The sequence below is a fragment of the Ammospiza caudacuta genome, chromosome 7 (assembly GCF_027887145.1).
Source record: "Ammospiza caudacuta isolate bAmmCau1 chromosome 7, bAmmCau1.pri, whole genome shotgun sequence".
In the NCBI taxonomy this organism is placed as follows: Eukaryota; Metazoa; Chordata; class Aves; order Passeriformes; family Passerellidae; genus Ammospiza; species Ammospiza caudacuta.
Window position 1 is genome coordinate 22,001,156 of NC_080599.1, and position 19,771 is coordinate 22,020,926.

The 19,771-nt window shown below is 50.4% G+C and overlaps 1 protein-coding gene across 1 annotated transcript in view; it reads left to right on the top strand.

The window, feature by feature from the left end:
* ASTN1 (astrotactin 1) overlaps positions 1-19,771 on the top strand; it is a 52,590-nt gene that overhangs the window by 14,969 nt on the left and 17,850 nt on the right. Inside the window, exons 2-8 of the mRNA XM_058808178.1 lie at positions 6,668-6,855; positions 11,812-12,208; positions 13,352-13,498; positions 13,937-14,044; positions 15,152-15,301; positions 16,326-16,493; positions 16,594-16,678. Coding sequence (XP_058664161.1) covers positions 6,668-6,855; positions 11,812-12,208; positions 13,352-13,498; positions 13,937-14,044; positions 15,152-15,301; positions 16,326-16,493; positions 16,594-16,678 — 1,243 coding nt within the window. The remainder of the gene's footprint in view (positions 1-6,667; positions 6,856-11,811; positions 12,209-13,351; positions 13,499-13,936; positions 14,045-15,151; positions 15,302-16,325; positions 16,494-16,593; positions 16,679-19,771) is intronic.

Sequence of the window (19,771 nt, forward strand, 5' to 3'; positions counted from 1 at the left end):
TTTCTTGACTTAGGTTGTGCCTCTGGGCTCTCTGGCTCAATAATAGCTGCTGGTGGCTCTGTCTCCCTTGAATTCAGCACCTTTTGTAGTGCTTTCATACTTTATGGTGTATGAAAAGGAACCTTTTGTTGGTTTTTACACGTGTAAATCCTTGCAAAGTGAGAAATTGTGAATAACCATTCCCACTGCTCCATGGGCCTGATGGTTTTACAGGCTTTTATCATGTCCTCACCCTGTTGTTTGGCTCCTTTACTGAGGATTCCTCACACAGTTGGTTTCTGCTCTTCACAAAGCCATTTGCAGCATTTCATCTTCCTGGTACCCCTCCTCCAAACCCCTCAAGCTTTGCCTCCTCCTTCTCGAGATGGTTGACCTGAATATCACTTGCAGGATTCCAGATCAGCTCGCTCTCACCAAGGTTGAGTTTCACCTGCCCACTTCCTTGCCCGCTTTCCTCCTGCACTTCTCAGCTTCAGCTTTGAGAAGACTAAATTTAGCCTTGGTGACCAACTTTGCCATCCTCCTCCCCTTCCAGAGTGTTTCTGAGCAACCAAGGCCCTGACAGAGATCTCCGTGGGGCTTCTCGGTAACCTCCTTTCATCCTGAGAGCTAAACCCTTACTCCTCCCCCACCTGGTGGGCTTCAGGATTACTTTCCTTCTCATCCCAGCACCACTTTGGCGCTTTGGGAAACTTTGAGGGTGGATTTTGATGAGAACTTTTTGAAACGAGTCTGTCAAATTGGATCACCATTATCTACTGGCTTGCAGTGTTGGGTGACCTGTATTTACTGATGCACTTACAGGTTCCTCTAACAGAGTGTCCAGGGCACAAGCAGAATTTACTGGTGTTTATTTTCTTGATGTACAACAGCTTTTATAAGAAATTGAGGTTTCCTCAGAGGTTTCCTCTGGCAGGTTTTTCTTCTCGAGTTGCTCACCCTTTCGGAGTGATAGTGATAATCGCTTGGTGGTTCTCCACTCCTTGGTGCAGTTCTGCAGTTCGTAGGTGAGCACCAATCTGAGGTCAGGGGTTTGTGCTCTCCTTCTCACTGATTGCTGGGAGACAGTTTAGCCGGGGTGGTAATTTTCCACGGCTGACTGGGAGCCTCTCCATCATTTGGAGCCTTTCCACAGAGACCTGGTTTTCCCTCTGGAAGAGGTGACGTGACAGCATTGCAGGGTGAGGTATCAACTACAGATGTGCTTCTTTCTGGGGTTTTTATAGCAGCATGGTATCTTGGAAGTGTCTTCACACATTCTCTCTATTTTCCTTTTGCTCCCTGTCGTGGGTGGCACTTGGGTTCTTCTGAGCACGACCGTGTCACCCCAGTGTTGGACCAGGAGGTGGATCTGCCTCCCTTCCCACATTTCCTCTGCAGTTCACAGCTATGGCAGATGGGAGCAAAGTAACAAGACAGGAGTGAAAATCAAACAGCAGAGATTGTCCCAATCTGCTTGTTTTTCCCCCAGCTTTAGGTCAGAATTGAGAAATGTGATGGAACAATGACCTTGGAGGGGAAGGTGCCCAGGTATGTCCTTGGCCTCATAGGGAGGAGCAGGGCAGGGGGGGCTGTCAGCTTGTAAAGTCAGCAGCTGCAGAGCAAACCTGGTCAGCTCAGCCTCACCAGTGATGGATCAGTGTCCTCTGCTCAAAAACAGCTCAGTGTCACCCCCAGAGTGATAGAGGGTTTGTTGTTGAGGAAAGGGAGGGGTTCGGGCTCTGGCGTATTTGGGACAGAAATCCCAGTTGAAGGCTAAAGCGTGGCTACAGCTTTGAAATGTAGCTCCCTGGTGACCTTCCCAAAAGCAAAGGCACCCTGCATTCCAAGGAGAAGCCTGGCTAGCTGTCAGCCAGGCTGGGGCAGGCACCTCATGGCTTCACGTGTACCAGCCTCAGGCTCAGGCATCCTGGTGGGGTGATCTCTCTGACCTAGCCTGAGAGATCAGCACTGCCTCTTCCTCAAACCTTTATGTTCTCCCATATCTCTGAGTCTTTTGGAGATTTTCCCCCCAGGGGCCCTCTCCCATGAAGCAGGTTCCTAATATATACACTGAGGTTTGTGTTTGCTGCTATGGAAAAACTGGATTGCCTTGAAAAGGCAGAATGACCTGCAGAATGAGCTGGTTTTGCTACCTGAGACTGGAGACAGGAAAAAATGCAAATGAAATATGGGTAGTCAGTGATGGATGTGAATTTTTAAAGCAGGTCCATAAAAACATTGATATTATCCCATGAATTACCTGTCACTGAAACCCTGGAAGTATAAATGAGTTAAGTATCAAGATAAGCGTTTTGACATGTGAATTGGTAGAAATCAAGGTCTGAGGTCCCAGCAGAGAGAGCAAGTGACTCATGGTGGGAAGGTCCCCTGAGTCACCTCAGGCACTGGGGACCCTGGGAGGAGTGCAAGGGTTGATTTAGCTGAGTTCAAGCCCTTTAAAGGATGTGTGTGGTTTAGGTGTGGAGCAAAAGCCTGAGCTAATGGGGAGCTTAAATTAACCACAGTCAGGTTCTGGCTGGAAAATAAGGCAGGTTTAAATGTTAATGAGGAAATACAAGTCCAAGTCAAAATCTGTGCTCGGCTCCCTGAAATGGCTCTGTGGAGACCAGCATTATGGCAGAGTTCATTTGACTTATTGGAGGCATCTATTAGTACAAAACGCTTCCAAATGGAGAGTAAAATTGTTTTGCTGGGCGGTTTTTCCCCTCAAAATGCTGATGTGAGTTTTAAAGGCGAGTTTCTCTCCTTGTGTGCCACCATGGCAGGTCTCAGTGGGGTGATGAGGACTTGGGAGGAGGTCCAGGCCAGCACCAGGCTCATAGTTCTGATGTTGCAGCAGCTCAGGTGCAGAGCTGGGCTGTGGCAGAGGGGCTGCCTCCCAAAATCAGCACGTGCAGAGATGCTGCCTCCAGAAGGACTGGGTTTGCTTCGTGTGGATCAGCTGTCCCAAGGGAAATGAGGCTGTTTGGGGTAATGAAGAACAAAGCAGGCACAATTCCACACATCTCCAGCACCTTCAGTCTGGTTTTTTGTCCTCCCCTCCAATTGCTCCTGCAGAACGTCTCTGTCCCCACTGCAGATGGTCTGGGAGGGGAGCAGCCAGGGCCCTGATGTTAAAAGCAGCAGCTGGGGCCTTTGGAGGCGGCTGTTCCTGCAGATATGAAGGACCTGGGCCACGTTTGATACCAGGTGAATGTGGCACAGCCTAATTAGTGGCCTCCTACTGTTATTAACCTCTGACTCAGACAGGCTATTTTTTAACAGAGGTGCAAGAAGTTAATACCAGTGCTAATGGCTTCCTATCCAAGGCCTTAATGAAAGCCATGCAGGGACCAGGCTTTTCATCAATATCTTTCAAACTTTGAACTTGAAATTATCTTCTCCCCCCACCATATTTTTTTTTAATTTTTGCCTTCCTGCCCACTTTTCTGCCTCCTCTGGGACATCCTGTACAAACTGCTCAGCAGGGTTGGCAGCTGCCAGCTCTGTAGCAGGGCTGATGCCCCACAACACCCAGATAAATCATCCCAGTTGGCCACATGGGTCACTGTAGCATCCCACCAGGTGGTGAGATGTCTGCTTGGAGAGCAGGACAAAGGGAAAAGTGAAATCTGTTGGACTGGGAGAAGAGAGAGTAAAGAGATGCTGTGTTAGGAAGGGAGCTTGGTCTTGATCTTGTCTTGGTCTTGCTTAAACCAAACTCCAAGGGAGCTTCAGAGATGCAGGAAAGCATTTAAAAGTGCAAAACTTTCAAGGAGAAATGGAGTAGGATAGAGGCAGTGTTGCTTAGACACTTGAGGAAAGGAGGAGAAGGTCCCAGGCTGAAGCTCTCCCATCCAGGCAGTGCCTCTGGGCGGGAGCAGAGGTGCTGGAGCAGCCTTGTCCTGATGGAGAGCTCATAGTTTGGGGTGATGGCAATTGATTTCTGGGGTATTTTCCTTTCCCTCTAGCCCTTCTGACCTGTGTGCAGTGCAGCTGAAGGGTCACATCCTGATGTCTGGTGGAAGAGGAAAACCTGCTCAGGCTCTGTGGCTGGATTGCGTTCTTCTAAAACAAGAACCCATTTTTTATTGAAATATATTTTTCTTTTAAAAAAATAAGCCTGTTTAAATAAATTTGAAATTATGACAACCTATTTTAAGGCTTAAATTTACTATAATCTATTAATCATTTAAATAACTTCCATCAAGGATTTCTTCTCAAATATTAATGAGCTGAAGGGTGCTGCTTTTACAGTGATATGTCAGATCAGGGGGAAAACATCTCTTACTCTAGCTTTCTAAATGTCACAATGTCACATACTTAGTATCTATTATTTTCCCTCTTTACAATGGAGCAATGCTGGTATTTACATTTTTTCCAAATGTCAGTATGTTGAGTTCCTGCTGTGCGGGAAAGTTCTTGCCTTAATTACCCATAATTTCACGTTAGCAGGCAGGTGCAGGGAGAGTGTTTTCCTCCTTTTGAGCTGGTTCACACGAAGTTGAGAAGCCGTGGGGAGCTGGGAAAGCAGGCAAGCTTGATTTCCCCTCTCAGTCCATGAATAAAGACCGTGTGGGAGAGGAGGAGATGTGCTGCTCCAAATCCCCCCGGCTCCCAGGACCGGCTTTTCAAAGGGGATCTGTGTCCCTGAACACACAGCTCAGCAGTTAGGGGGAATTCCAAAAGTGCTTCTGGCTTCTTGGTGACTTAACTCTGGGTTTTGCTTCCCGCCCAGCCTGGTGGAGAGCTCAGCATCCCTGTGCTGGGGACACTCCAAGTGCTCTGATCACCTCCAGAAACACAGCCCGTGCTGAGCACAAACACGCTGCCAGTTCCCTCTCTGTGGCTGATGCTTCTTTGGATTAATCAATTCAGTTTGGGAGGTTGAACCTGGGTCCCCATGCAGATTTTTGCCCCCTCCTCCCCACCTCCCCTGGCAGCCAGCTCACTTAAGGCGGCCTAATGAAATTAATTAGCAGCAAATTTAAAACGTTGTTTTTCGGCGCTGTAATTGAATTCCAGTTTTCATTTGAAGGCAGCGTGAAACAAGCGAAATAAAGATGACAATTTGCAAAGTGAGAGGGGTTGCCAACAATGGGGCAGATACAGGAGGGAAAGATGTGCCTCAGTGGGATGCTGATCATGTTTTTTTTTTGGTCATCCCAACAAAATCTGCTGTTTTCACCAAAAATAGCTAACTGGCAAATGTCAGGCTTGAGCTGATGGCTGAGATGGAGGTGGTGTGAGATGGTGATCAAGGTGATCTGGTCCGAGGGGGACACAGTGATTAAAACAGTGCCCATCTCTCCTAGGGAGAGGTGCTGGTGTTACCCTGCCTTTGGCTGAGACCCAGCTGTAGATGTCCCTGAAAGTTTGGAGCCAGCCAGGTGAATTAGGTTTGATTTGGTGTTTCGTCCTGGAGCATGTGTGGTGTCCCTGCCTGGGTGCCCTCTACTTCCATGACAGCCCAGCTTTGTCCATGTGTCTCACTGCCCCAAGCTCTGGAATTAAAGGTGCTTAGGGAAAATTGGGTTGCTTGGGCAGAAGCTGCAGGCACCTCTGCAGGTCTCTGGGCTGAGTCCTGGGGGGAGAGCTGTAGAAAATGGTTGAAAACTGAAAACCTCTGAAATCACGGCCAGATTCATATTTCACTGCTCACAAAGGGTGGTAACTATTTTGCCTGCAACAATTTGAGATGTGCTCCCAGTGACCCCATGATGCTGCTGAGAATTTGTCCTGTATGCCGTGTTCCCAATGTCTGAAGCTGTGTGGGTGAAACCTGCCCAGACTAGAGCTGGAAGGACACTGCTGGGTTACTGCTGTCACTAAGTGCTGTCTCCCGGCACCACAGCTGGAGTTTTGGAGAGGCCCACATCTGGATTATACCCAGAAATATGGCTTTACTCCCCTTTAGCCCTTCAGGTTGTGATTTATGTAGGGGCATCCATGGTGCTGGCAGGAGATTCTTAGGACTTCTGCTGGTCACAATGACCCTGAGGTGCGTTAGAAAGTCTCTTTTCCCAGCCTGGTGGTAGAAGAAGGAGTCAGAGCTCTTCAGTTCTCAGTCTCAAGGTTGTTTATTGTATCTTATCTATAACATTCTTTCTCCTGGCCTGCCAAGGTCCGCTCAGCAGGTCAGACAGAGGCACTCTGGCTGCCCTCAGGGTGGTGTTATCTTTTTATACTAAAAACTACATGTACATTATTGACCATAATTTCCCAATACCTATCACCTACGTTAGACAGTGAGCTTCTACTCTAAAGCAATCTGTAAGTGCCAACATCACAGCAGAAGATGGAGGCCAAGAAGGAGAAAGGCAGGACATGCCTGGATTCCTCCACCTTGCCTCCTGAACCCCCGTTCTAAGAACCCCAAAAGACCTATTTTTCACCCTGTGACAAACTAACTGTTATTCTACTTAGACTTTTTTGGCTTGTAATTCTTCATATAAGGTTGGTAATTTTTTCCATGTGTCATAATCAAAGTCACAGGTGTCTTGTGCTCTGTGCCAGGGTGTCCGAGCCCCTGGCAGGGTTCAGGATGGGACGTCCTGAATTCCAACACCGATGACTAGAGGCTGTGCATCCTTTGGTCCCTCCAGCCATGTTTTTGGGAAGGGGTGAGCATCTCCCACGAGCCCTGTGCTCCAGACCTCCCCCCTGACCAGCTTCGCTCTTGCAGAGATCTCGGGCAACACGGACGACATCCCGCTGGTGCGCTGGCGGCAGCAGTGGCTGGAGAACGGCACCCTGCTCTTCCACATCCACCACCAGGACGGGGCCCCCAGCCTGCCCGGCTTCGACCCCACCGAGGAGCCCCAGACCGAGTCGGCCGAGGAGGAGCTCAGGATCCTCCACATCTCTGTCATGGTAGGTCGGGGGGTACTGGCTGTGGGTTTTTCTGGGTCTGGACTGAAGGCACTTGAGACACTAATTCATGTTCAGACTCAGGTGTTTATTATTTCTTATCAGCCAAACAGGCTCACTAATGTGAGTTCAGCAGCAAGGCACAAAATAGCCAACAATCTCTTGTTACAAGGTCTTTTAAGACTAAACTATCCAATTAAGAACTGACACCTAGATTATTTTCCTTTTAACCTAGTAACTGGTCCCACAGAGCCCCCAATGGGGACTTTTCTGCCCAATTACAAAATGCCACCCAAACCCATGAAGAATAAGGAAGAAGAAGAAACCCAGGACCACACCCTGTGCCCTCCATCTTGCTTCCATCCACAACATATTAAAAATCCCAAACCCTCAATTTCTCACCAAGTGATACACCTACACTGTTCTCTATAATCGATTCCACACTTTTGTGGGTTCCAGTCTATCTTGAAGTTTAGGAAACTTTCTCCATGAGTGAGGGTCAAAGTCAGTGCTCCCCTGGGGGTCAGGGCACCCCAGAGCAGACAGAGAAATATTCCCAGCGCCCTGGGTTCCCACACTATGTAATGGGAAGGCAGCCCCTGTTTAGCTGTCCAGAAGCCTGTAGAAAATACAGTGGCTTTTGAAAAGACATTTATTTCCCCATCTGGCTCCAGCTGCCATAGGATGTGTCCACCTGCCCTGGGCACCTCTGTGAGTGGTGAATGCTGAGTGCCTTCACAGGCTGCTTCAAAGCTCTCCCTTAGTTTGCATCACTTTGAAAACACATTTGTGGGGTGCCTTTATCCCTGGGGGTTCTGTGCTTTGAAGGTCTCAGCCAGTTAACCCAGGGTAAATTCCCACTGACTGGTCAGGGGCCCTTTGCCCAGTGCAGGGTGCCTGCTGCCCTCTGCCCTGCTGCACAGCCTGTGTCACAGGGCCACCAGGCACTGTCACCACCACTTTCATCAGCCTGGCAGCCCCCTGGCCATGGCTTCATGTGTCGGGGTCACACAGCAATACACACCCAGCCACACAGAGAAAGGCAGAGAAAGGAGAAATCTGTAGACTGGGGGAAGATCTGTGGTGTGTTTGTCGATTGTTTGGGTTTTTTTCTGTTGTGTTGGAAAAAACTTGTAGAATCCTACAATTTTTGTGCCACTGGAAGATAATTAGCCAATGTGTTGCAGAGGCTGCAAGCAGGCTGTTCAGTTGTATCTGCCCTAATAAGAGCTTCAATTGCTCTTCCAGATTGCAGCCCCAGGCCAGGTTTCTCCTCCATCATTTGTGCTTGATTAGTCTGAGGGGAAAAAAAAATTGTTTGCAAAGCCACTCCCCAAAACATCTTGCACCTTTATCTCAATTTTACTGTCTGCTCCCAGCTGCTCTAAGAGGGTGCATCACCTCTGGAGAGGCTGGCCCTGCTGTGGTCTTGATCTCCTTGGGCACTGCTGTAAGCCAAGATCAAGGCAGAAGTGCCTGGCTGAAGGTTTGTTATGGAGCTGATGAAAAGGATCTCTGCAGCTCATGGCTGTCATGCCAAAAAGTGCAAATGCAGATTGAGTCCTCCCCTGCCCTTTTTTCCCCATCACTCTCAGCTCTGCTCCGACAGCATCCCTGCCTCCTGACAAACAGAGGCTGGCTTTTGTGCCAGGAGCCAGCATCATGTGGAGTTCTCAAGGCTGATTTCCTTTCTTTGCTGTGTGGTTGCCAAGGGAGGAGGTGTGAGTGACCGTGTTCACAGGGGTCTGAGGATGAGGGAAGATATGAGGATCTGACTCCATGTTTCAGAAGGCTGATTTATTATTTTATGATAGATATTATATTAAAACTATACTAAAAGAATAGAAGAAAGGATTTCATCAGAAGGCTTGCTAAGAATAGAAAAAGAAAGAATGATAACAAAGGCTTGTGTCTCAGAGTCCAAGCCAGCTGGCTGTGGTTGGCCATTAATTAGAAACAACCACGTGAGACCAATCCCAGATGCACCTGTTGCATTCCACAGCAGCAGATAACCATTGTTTACATTTTGTTCCTGAGGCCTCTCAGCTTCTCAGGAGGAAAACTCCTAAGGAAAGGATTTTTCATAAAGGATGTCTGTGACAGGTGTAAGTGAGGGATTGCATCCATCGTGACCAAGGTCTGCTCGTGGGCTGGGTGAGGAGCACTCCCACACCCATCCCTGGCAGGGCTCCTCTCCCAGCACTCACATGTGTGCTGGGCTGGGGGGAATAAGGAACAATGGGATTTCAGTGCTCCTGTGCAGGGGAAAAGGGGATATAAGGTGGTGGTCTGACCCTCTCCAATAGGCAGGAGGTAGGGGAGACTTCAGTTCTGGCTTTCATCCTCCACTCAGAGCCTCTTGAAATCTCAAGAGTCCACAGGCTGCTTTTCTCAGGGATAATTTGAGCTCTCAGACCAGTGGGGCAGAAGAAACTCATTTTCAATGAAATAACAAGTCTCTTTTGTGAACCCATGGCCACTGCCTGAAAAAAATGAGCATCCACCAGATTCGAGCTCCAGCTGGTCTCTCCTGTTCACCAGCACAGGTGTGTGGCAGAGCTTGCTGGTGTTTGGGGGATTTAATGTGCATACAGAGGTGAAGGAAAGCCAGGAATGCCCTGGAATTCCTCCTACCTGCTTGTCATCCACCTGCAGGTGGATTTTCTCTAGGGTGATGGAGAGCCATGACAGAGAGGGCCATCCCTGGTGGGGATGGGGATAATCCTCACTAATTTATGGATCACAGGAACTCACAGGGATTGGAGCATGATGCAGAATTAGGCTCCCACTTTGCCACTAAAATTCCTGCATGACTCTGCCAGGCACTTTATACAAATGCATGTAGAGATGGAATCAGATTGATACAGAGATTAGATATTGGGAATAAAATCTTCCCTGTGAGTGCTGAGGCCCTGGCACAGGCCTGGAGAAGCTGTGGCTGCCCCATCCCTGGAAGTGTCCAAGGCCAGGTTGGACAGGGCTTGTCCCTGCTTTTGGCAAGGGCATTGGAATGAGGTGAATTTAAGGTCCCTTCCAATCAAAAGCATTGTAGGATTCTGTGGTTTCTATGATCCAGGGCCAGTTTTGAGCCCCAGCAAGATTTTCTGACTTCCTGGCTGTAGGCTCCCTGGCCAGAGAGATGCCAGCCAGCCCCCTGACTTCTGCAGGACTGCTGGTCTCATGAATCACTAAGCTTGTTTCCTCTTTCTTTCTTTTCTTTTTTTTTTTTTTTTTTTTTATTATTGTTTGGAGGGGGTTTTTTGTTTTTGTTATTAAAGAAAGTTGGGAAGGAGGCTGGGAGGATGCATCACAGCTCCATTATCCTGGAAATGAAAGTGGGTTAAACTGTAATGGCCATTAAACTTCCTTTTCCAGCTGCCTCTCCTGCCTCTCATTCAATAATTCCCCTAATGTTTTATCCTAATGGAGCGGATTATTACTATTATTTTATTTTCTCAAGATCACCTGTTGCATTGAAAAGAGGAGGGAGACCGGAGCTGTGGATGGACTCTGAGCTCTTAACTGGCTCCCCATGCTTTTTCTTGTTATTATTGTGATTATTCTTGGCAGACTGTGCATGAAGGGCCAGTCTGGGGCTTTCATCTCACCGCCCTCCATCTGTGACGTCTTGCAGGAGGGTGATCTTGGGGACAGTGGCAGGGTGGCAGGGCCAGGTGCAGTTTTGGGGTCCATTCTTGTGGGACAGGAGCTTTTTCAGCCTCTTTCCCCAAACACGCTCCCCAAACAACACTTCAGTCATCCGCCTGTCTCAAGCCTTGATCTCTTTTAATCTGAGCTGCGATTTCTGCCGGATACCCTGGGAGCATCTCCCAAGATTGAGAGTGACAGCACTGAAACTGGCTGGAAATGGGTCAGAAAAAGTTGCCCGTAGGAGCATTTGCCTGGAATAACGCTGATCTCTGTTTTCAGAGGCAGGAGAGTGAAACAAAACATGCTTTGCTTTAAATGCTGCTTTTTCATGCCTCGCTGGCAACTTCAACACTGGTCCAGCCAAGGGCAGGCTCCAGGCCAGCACTGGGTGCTCCTGGTGCCAGCAGACTCTTGGTGATGGGCTCTCCTTTCCACCCTGGAGCATCCCTGGGGTGTTTGTGTCCCAGGGGATGGTGGATGCCAGCCCCTGGCTGTCACTATAGGACACCAAACAACATGAGCACACACTGCTCCTCTCTAGGTGAAGAAAAGGGAAGTTTATTTTCTGACTCCAACATTTATAGTTTTCCAAAAGTGACAGTGGATTGGAGGGTGAAGGTGCCACCTCTCCAATGACACTGGACAAACCAACAGTCCATCAAATTTCTCCTGTTCTGTCAGGATCTTTCTAGCTTGTCACAGTGACCCCGAGAGAAGTTAGAAAGTCTCTTTTCCCAGCCTGGTGCTTGAAGAAGGAGTCAGGGCTCTTCATTTCTTGGTCTCAAGGTTGTTTATTGTGTCTTATCTATAAAATTCTTTCTCCTGCCCTGCTGAGGTCCATCCAGCAGGACAGTCTGAGGCACTCTGCCTGCCCCCAGGGCAGTGTTATGTCTTTATACTAAAAACTACATGTACAATATTTACAATTACTTTCCAGTACCTATCACCTATGTTAGACAGTGAGCTTCTACTCTAAACCAATCTGAAAGTGGTGGGATTGGTTTAGAATAGAAGTGCCCTGTCTAACATAGGTGATAGGTATTGGAAAGTAATTGTAAATATGTTATACGTGGTTTGTAGTATAAAAAGACAGCGCAGTAAGAGTGCCGCTGGCTGCCCTGCTGAGCAGACCTCAGCTGGGCAGGAGGAAAATTTTATAGGTAAGATATAATAAACAACTCTGAGACAGAAAACTGAAGAACTCCGGGGGGCCCAAAACAGAGACTTTTCGCATATCTGGGGGCTGCAATTACCGGCAGAACTCCCGAGAACACCTGTCTGACCCTGCTCGGTGTGTGTTCCCCTCAGGGAGGGATGATCGCCCTGCTGCTGTCCATCCTGTGCCTGGTGATGATCCTGTACACCCGCCGGCGCTGGTGCAAGCGGCGCCGCGTGCCGCAGCCCCAGAAGAGCGCCAGCGCCGAGGCCGCCAACGAGATCCACTACATCCCCTCGGTGCTGATCGGGGGCCACGGGCGCGAGAGCCTGCGCAACGCCCAGCGCGTGCAGGGCCACAACTCCAGTGGCACGCTCAGCATCCGCGAGACGCCCATCCTGGACGGCTACGAGTACGACATCACCGACCTGCGGCACCACCTGCAGCGCGAGTGCATGAACGGCGGCGAGGACTTCGCCAGCCAGGTCACCCGCACGCTCGACTCGCTGCAGGGCTGCAACGAGAAGGCCAGCATGGACCTCACGCCAGGTGGGCTTGGGCTGACATGGATCCTTTCTGCCTTGTCTTCTCCCTGGTTCCGTACGTGTGTTTTGCAATAATTGCCAATATGGCCGGATGGGACATGCCTTGGCTTGCCTGGCCCATGCTGCTGAGCCAAATAGCTGAAACTGTGGTGTTTCACCCCAGAGACACTTTTGGCTGGCTGGGTGTGTGGTGTTTCACCCCAGAGACACTTTTGGCCAGCTGGGTGTGTGGTGTTTCACCCCACAGACACTTTTGGCTGGCTGGGTGTGTGGTGTTTCACCCCACAGACACTTTTGGCTGGCTGGGTGCTGCAGCTGGGTGCTTGGGGACAAGTCCAGGTCTGCAGGAGCTCTGGTGGCTGTGGGATGGAGCTTTCCCCCATAACAGGGGCTGCTTCTTAGGTTTACCTCTGGTGGAGAAGTTTTAAGGTGATGGTGAGGGAAAGGAGTTGGTTCTGATGGAGGATTTCAATCCAGAGCTTTATTTTAGCCTCTGAATGCAGCAACAGCTCTAACAGAACTGCCTGACCGTGTGGTTTGCTCACCCTTTTACCTGGGGCAGAAGGGGAGGGAAGGGGTAGGAGCCAGCAACCAGGTATTTTTCAGAAAATATCATGGTGACATGGCCCCCTCCCATTGTGACCCCCAAACTTTCCTTCTGTGTCCCCAGATTTCTGTTGTCTTCTTCAGGTGAGGTTTTTGGTAGCAAATTTTTACTTGCCATCAGTGTGATTCAGAGTTAATAAATTGAGGCTCGTATCAAACCTGTTCCTTGGTCATATCACTAACTGAGCCATCCAACTAGAGCCTTATAACAAACCTGTTCTTTGGTTATATCACTGAGCCATCCAACTAGAGCCTTCCCAAACAGTTTGGGAAGATCATGGTGTGGTGCCTGAAGCTCTTCTGCATATGAGGAAGCGCCCTGAGAGGCCGAGTGTTAAATCTCAGCTTTTGGCTAGTTTGGTGGAGGTGCCAGTCCTCTTCAGGATTTGAGCTGCTCATCAGTGGGCCAATGAGCTCAGCTCATTGAGTTCAGCACCTTGATCACCTCAGGACGATCTGGAGATGGACCCAAGGAAACCTTTCTCTCACCTCCCTCCCTTTTAAAAGTCTAAATATTTCACCTTCAATCCTTCCTGCTCAGGGAGCGACAACGCCAAGCTGTCCCTGATGAACAAGTACAAGGACAACATCATTGCCACCAGCCCCGTGGACTCCAACCACCAGCAGGCCACGCTGCTGTCCCACACCTCCAGCAGCCAGCGCAAGCGCATCAACAACAAGGCACGAGGTAGGGCAGTCCCTGGGGAGGGTGGGCAGCCTTGGGCTCCCACCCACCCACATTCCAGCCACCCACCCTCCTCTGGGATGGGAAAATAGGACCAGAGCATGGAGAGAGCATGGGAAAGGGGGTTTGGGTGGGGAGAAATGGGAAATGTGGTGCCTGCAAGGACGCGAGTGATGTTGGGCTGGTTGTGAAGATGCAGGTGGTGTTTGCCCCAGTAAATACTGCAGGATTCTGGCACAGCCATGGGGAAAAGGTGTAAGGTATCCTGGTGTGGGGGTCTGGCTGTGTGTGTGGGAAGGGGAGCAGATGCTGTCCCTGCTGCACCTGGCAGATGGAGCTTCTGCTCTGTAGTGCAGGGCTTTCCCTGGGTGCTGTAGGATGCCAAGGTTTGGGGTGGCACGGTGCCAACCCCTCCGTGACTACACTCAGTGTCCCCTGCAGCTGGCTCAGCATTTCTCAACCCCGAGGGGGACTCAGGGACAGAGGCAGACACCGATCCCCAGCTGACCTTCTACACAGACCCCTCGCGGAGCCGCCGGCGCAGCCGAGGTGGGTGCAGGTGCAGGTGCAGGTGCAGGGGTGGGTGCAGGGGCAGGTGCAGGTGCAGGGGTGGGTGCAGGTGCAGGGGTGGGTGACCAGCCACCCCTCTTGCCTCATTTGCCATTGTTTCTCTGGGTTTGGAGACTTTGCATTGGCAAAAAGATGGAAACCCCAGTGCAATCCCAGCTGCTGCAGGCAGGCACAGTCCCTGCTTCGCAGCAGGCTGCTGCTGCTCTCCGGTGGAGCTTCCCAGCAGAGGGTGAAATGTTTTCTGATGTTTTGCTGGAGGCTCCTGCTGGGCACTGGTGTATATTAATGAGTAACATGCTTCAAAGGCTGGCCCGTGCCGTGCCATGCTGCTGCTCAGCACCGTGCACATGCCAGCTGTGCGTGCACCAGGGGTGGGAACAGCCAGGCTGGAGTCTTGCACCACTGCCCTGCTCTGTCCCTCTGGGAGGTTTCCTCTTCCCAAGAGGGAAGTTAGTGCCTGTTTCCCTCACTGAGCCTCGTTTGCTGGATGATGCCTTGTTTTTCTGGGAGTGGCAAGACTGGGAGCCATCAGCGGAGGCTGGAAGGCTCAGAGACAGAGACAGACATTCAGGCTTTGTCTCCAGACAGTTTGTTTTACGCTCAGCTTCTTCAGCTGAAAGATTAAAAGTCAAAGACCTGCATGCTCTGAGCAGTTAGGGCTCTCTATTGCTTTTTCAAGAGCATCAACGAGCCTGTTGTCATGACAAAATTAACCCAAGTGAAGTGCCAAGACGGAGGGGGTAAAACCAGGATACTGCATTTACCTTCTTTTTTTCCTGATATCTCTGCTGTGCTTTAAAGCTCTGATGCTGCAAAGTTCTCAGCATGCTGCACTGCAGGGTGTGGGAGAGCCAGGGCTCTGGGGGATCAGGAAGATCTTGGTCACAGCAGGAGAGAGAGATAGATAGTCCCATGGCAAAGACTGCTTCATCTTCTTCAAAGTGCAAAATAATTCCATTTGATTCGATTGAGGCTGGGTTTCCAGGGGGCTGGGCAGGGTCTCTGCATCCTGGGCTCCCCTGGCTGCACCGCGACCTTCCTGGGTGCTGCAGGTGTCGGGTCTGACTGTGCTCCTGTGCTCTGCAGTGGGGTCCCCCCGAAGCCCTGTGAACAAGACCACGCTGACCCTCATCAGTGTGACGAGCTGTGTCATCAGCCTGGTGTGCTCTTCCCACATGAACTGCCCCCTCGTCGTCAAGATCACCCTGCATGTCCCTGAGCACCTCATCGCCGACGGTGAGCACCCCCTGCTCCTTGTTACCCACGCTGTACCCCCTGCTCTTACCCACTCCTGCACCCCCTGCTCCTTCTTACCCACTCCTGCACTCCCTTCTCTTACCCGCTCCTTCCTGCCCCGCTCTGTGAGGACTGATGGAGGAGAGGGGGAATGATGGTGCAAGACAGGAGGGACAGGTGGGGATGGAGGGCAGCAGTGTGGGACAGAGGGAATGGGCATGGGACGGAGGGAATGGGCATGGGACAGAGGGAATGGGCATGGGATGGAGATGGGGATGGGTGGAAGACAGAGTGGGATGGAGGAGATGGGTCCATGACAGAAGGGACTGGTGTGAGATGGAGGGTACCATGTTGGGAGCAAGGGATGAAGTGGTACAGGGTGGAGGGGATAGGCACTGTCACTACAGGACATGAAATAACACGAAATGGACACGCAGCTTTTCCAAGGTGAAAAAAGAGGTTTTGATTTTTGACTCTAACATTTATAGATTTCCAAGAGTGACAGTGGATTGGAGGGTGACAGTGCCATCTCTCCAATGACACTGGACAGACTAACAGTCCATCAAATTTCTCCTCCTCTATAAAAGAATGTAAAACAATAAGTTATTTACACAAAGCGTGTGAGAAAGTTCATCACAAGAATGTAAACATCAGAAGGCTTAGAAAATCTCAAAAAATCAGGGTGACAAGGCACAGAGCAGAGGAGGCAGACACAGGGTGGAGATGGCTGCTGTGGGACAGAGGGGAAAGGCACAGCATGGAAGGAGCTGTCATGTGTATGGAATGGAGGGGGCTGTCATATGGCAGAGAGGACGGGCACAGGACAGAGGATTCCTTGTGGCACAGAAGGAGCTCTTGTGGAACAGAGGGTGCTTTCTCAGGATGGAGTGAATGGGCAGGGGATGGAGGGATCCATCACAGGGTGGGGGCAAACATCACGGGATGGGTGGGATGCCGGGCACCCCCATGGGATGAGGGTGCAGCAGCGGGTGGCTGTCACTGACTGCCCTTGTCTCGGTGGCAGGGAGCCGGTTCATCCTGCTGGAGGGGAGCCAGCTGGATGCCAGTGACTGGCTGAACCCAGCACAGGTTGTCCTCTTCTCCCAGCAAAACTCCAGTGGGCCCTGGGCCCTGGACCTGTGTGCCCGGCGCCTCCTGGACCCCTGTGAGCACCAGTGTGACCCCGAGACTGGTGAGTGCTCCTGAGGGTGGGTCTGTCAGCTGGTGTGCCTGCACTCGGCAGGGAAGCACATGGAAAGCCTTCCCATGCCATGTCCCTGGTGTCTCCACAGGGGAGTGTCTCTGCTATGAAGGTTACATGAAGGACCCTGTGCACAAGCACCTCTGCATCAGGAACGAGTGGGGAACGAACCAGGGGTGAGTGCCCAGCCTTGCAGTGTCCTCACAGGAGCTGCTGGGCTTCCACAGCCCCTCAGCACAGCTGTGGGGACTTCTTGCATGGCAGAACTGTGGTAAATTCTTGGAGGCACCTCGGTGTATTGGAAGGTCAGCCCACAGCTGGGCTCTGCAGCAGGTCTGCAAGAGAGACGATTTCTGTTCTTTGAAATAATCAGGATTGATGTACAAGAGGCCATTGTCACATTTCAGAGTAAGAACCCCCTGGAGGAGATTGAGGTTGTTCCTCCCACCCTTGTGTGCACTATCTTGGGCATCCTGCACTTTGTGGGGCTGAGGTCCCCACTGAAAACTGGGAAAATTAAATGCTTTGATACTGTGCCCGAGGGAACAGAGGAGTCACCGCCTGCTCCAAGCTTTACACACGTGGAGGTGGTAAAGGAAATTTTTCTGATGTTTCAGCAGCAATTTGGTGGTGGATTCCCAAAGTTTCCACCTCTCTGTGACCCTCAAGGGGATGCTCAATCTGTCCCTCTGCACTTGTGGGTCTGTGATGTGCAGCTCCCAGGAATGGCTGGAGATGATGTGCACAAAGCCAAGACATCCCCAAATTCAGAGCTCCCACCAAACCCTTTTTTTCCCCCCCTTTTCTCATTATGCTGCAGCTGGATCGGTGGTGGCCCTGCACGTGGCAGGATGCCCTCTCTGAAGTTATTAATGTTCACAGTGGGAAGAAAAAAATCATCAAAGGCTGGGCTTGGTGTCCCCCCTGCCGTGTCACTGCGCTGGGGGCTGGCAGCTGTCAGTGCTGGCACAGCCCTGCTGTGTCCCTTTGAACTGGGCCCTGGGGAGAGCACTGCTGCTCCATCTCCAGCCCCCTCGCTGCTTTTTATCATTTTAGAGGCAATTTAGCACCAGCTGTGCCAGACAAGCTGTTGCTCTGGGTGCCCTGGGCAGGGCCATGCTCGTTGTGCAGGTGGCCCCTGTTGGGGATGTGCTGTGGCTGCGGTGATGGTCCCCAAACCTCTGTGAGGTGCCACTGCTGGGGCAGGAGAATCCAGGCAGAAACACAGCTCCTTGTGCTGTGTGTCCCCAGTGTGCTAGAGGAATGGCCCCAGCTCCTCTGTGCCATCTCATAGGAGACATTGAGTTACTCCCCTGACAGGGATTTGCCTGTTTTGGGAGGTGTTGTGTTTAGGAGTGTCTCACAGTGGGCTGGAAAGAGCCCACAGCCACATATGGTTTTGGTGTGTTGAGCCCAACACCTTGCAAAAATCAAATTAACAAATAACTTTGTTAATGGAGGCTAGTAATAAAAATAGATAAGCACTGTGGAGAAACATTTGCTTCCTGACCCTCTGCTTTTCCTGTGCTTCTGAGTGTGGGTCTGCAGCTTCACACTTTCCTTCCATGCATACTGCTCTTCTCCAGCTTTTTCCTGATTTAGCTGCTTCACTTTCTGAAGGCAAAGTGGAGAGAAAGATGTTGCTTTCAGGTAAATTGGGAAAAAATATAGATGGTAACAAGCCGGAGAGAAGCCAAGGGCAAGAAGGACCAATACATTCCTAAAGCCCCCTGGACCTGTTGGCATCCCCTGGCCCAGCTTTGGTGTCAGCAATGCCCACTGAAAGGTGCTCAGGACCTGCCCTGCTCCTCTGGGAGATTTGGGGCTGCTTTTTTAGACCTATCTCCAGCCTGAGGCTCCCACAGGAGCCTTTCCTCTGCCTTTTCTCCTGCAACAGGCTCCATTCCTGGCCAGGGTGCATCCTGTCTTGTGTTTCTTCTTCTATACCAGAGTTGGCTATGACAAATTATGTGCAGCATTTCCAGAATATTTTTCTGTTTGAGGCAGAGAATCCTGGCAGTTCTCCTTTCTCCCCAGGGTGCAGCACAGCCCTAGACCATGGTGGGGCTGTCAAAGTCCTCCTGCCCTTCCCTGGGCTCTTGAGAAGGCTCCAGTGCTGCAGCTGTCACCGTCCTTAGAAAACTCTCTCCAGCCTCTTGAAACTGGGCTCATTTTGTGTTTCTTCATGGAACCTGTCAGATTTTTGTTTCATAAAATGGTAACAGCTGAAACCACACTTGACCATCCTTACCTGCAGCTTCCACTATTTTTAGGCACTCTTGAAAGCATGTTCACACTAAGCATTGTGATGCTGAGAGCAGCTTGGTGTTTAATGAGAATTTTTCTGTTCCTGATGTCCAGGTGCTGCTCAGTGCAGCTCTGCCTGGAAGGGCTTGTGATGGTAGAGGTCCCTTTTGCATGAACTTTTGGCCTCCACAAGGTCGTGGCTGTGATGAAATCTCTTCAGCTTAGGAGAACCATCTTGTCAGAGCTGTTTACCTGGATAACTTGTAGCTGTAAGGTGGTATTTGTGTTTTTTGGGGTAGAGGTTGACTGCAGTGCTGTCTATTGTTGGGCTCATCAGCTCACTCCCAGTTCCAGGCTCACCTGAAAGAGATGTCTGCAAATATTCTCCACTCTCTCCCCTCTCTCAAGGTGAGATCAGCTGTGGCTGAAACACTTCTGACTGCTGTTTGTCCAACATGCTCTGAACCCTCCAATATTGCAGTGATGTTCTGCTGCCACGGGTCAGTCCCCAGAGAAACCACGCTGGCCCTTGGTCCACAAAGCAGGATTTGCCAAATCCCTTGGCAAACCTGGGAGTAATGTGATTTGACCTCCTCTGTTTTCCCTGGGTGGCCTTTTTATCTGAAAACTCATTTCAGCCTTTTGGTTTAGATGGTTTTGCTGTTGGTTTGTTTTTATTTACAGTGATGACAAGTTCCCTTGCTATCTGTTCACTCAGTAGCATCTAATTTTGCTCATGAAGGCAAGCTCATCTTTGTGCTTTATTGGTGATAGCAGTGAGAGGCTTTTTGTGCTGTGTGTATTTTGGGTACCAGACTGAGCTCCACGCCTCCACACTGCATCTTTTACCCAACGTGTCCAGACCCTAAATCTTCAGTTTTTCAAAAACTCAGATCTTTTTGATCATGGATACCAGATACATTTGATCTGCTTTTTTTTTTCTTTTTTCTTTACTTTTCTGTTTTGGTTTTTTTTTTTTTTTTTTTTTTTTTTGGTGTGTGTGCTGCTCCTCGCCTGTTTTA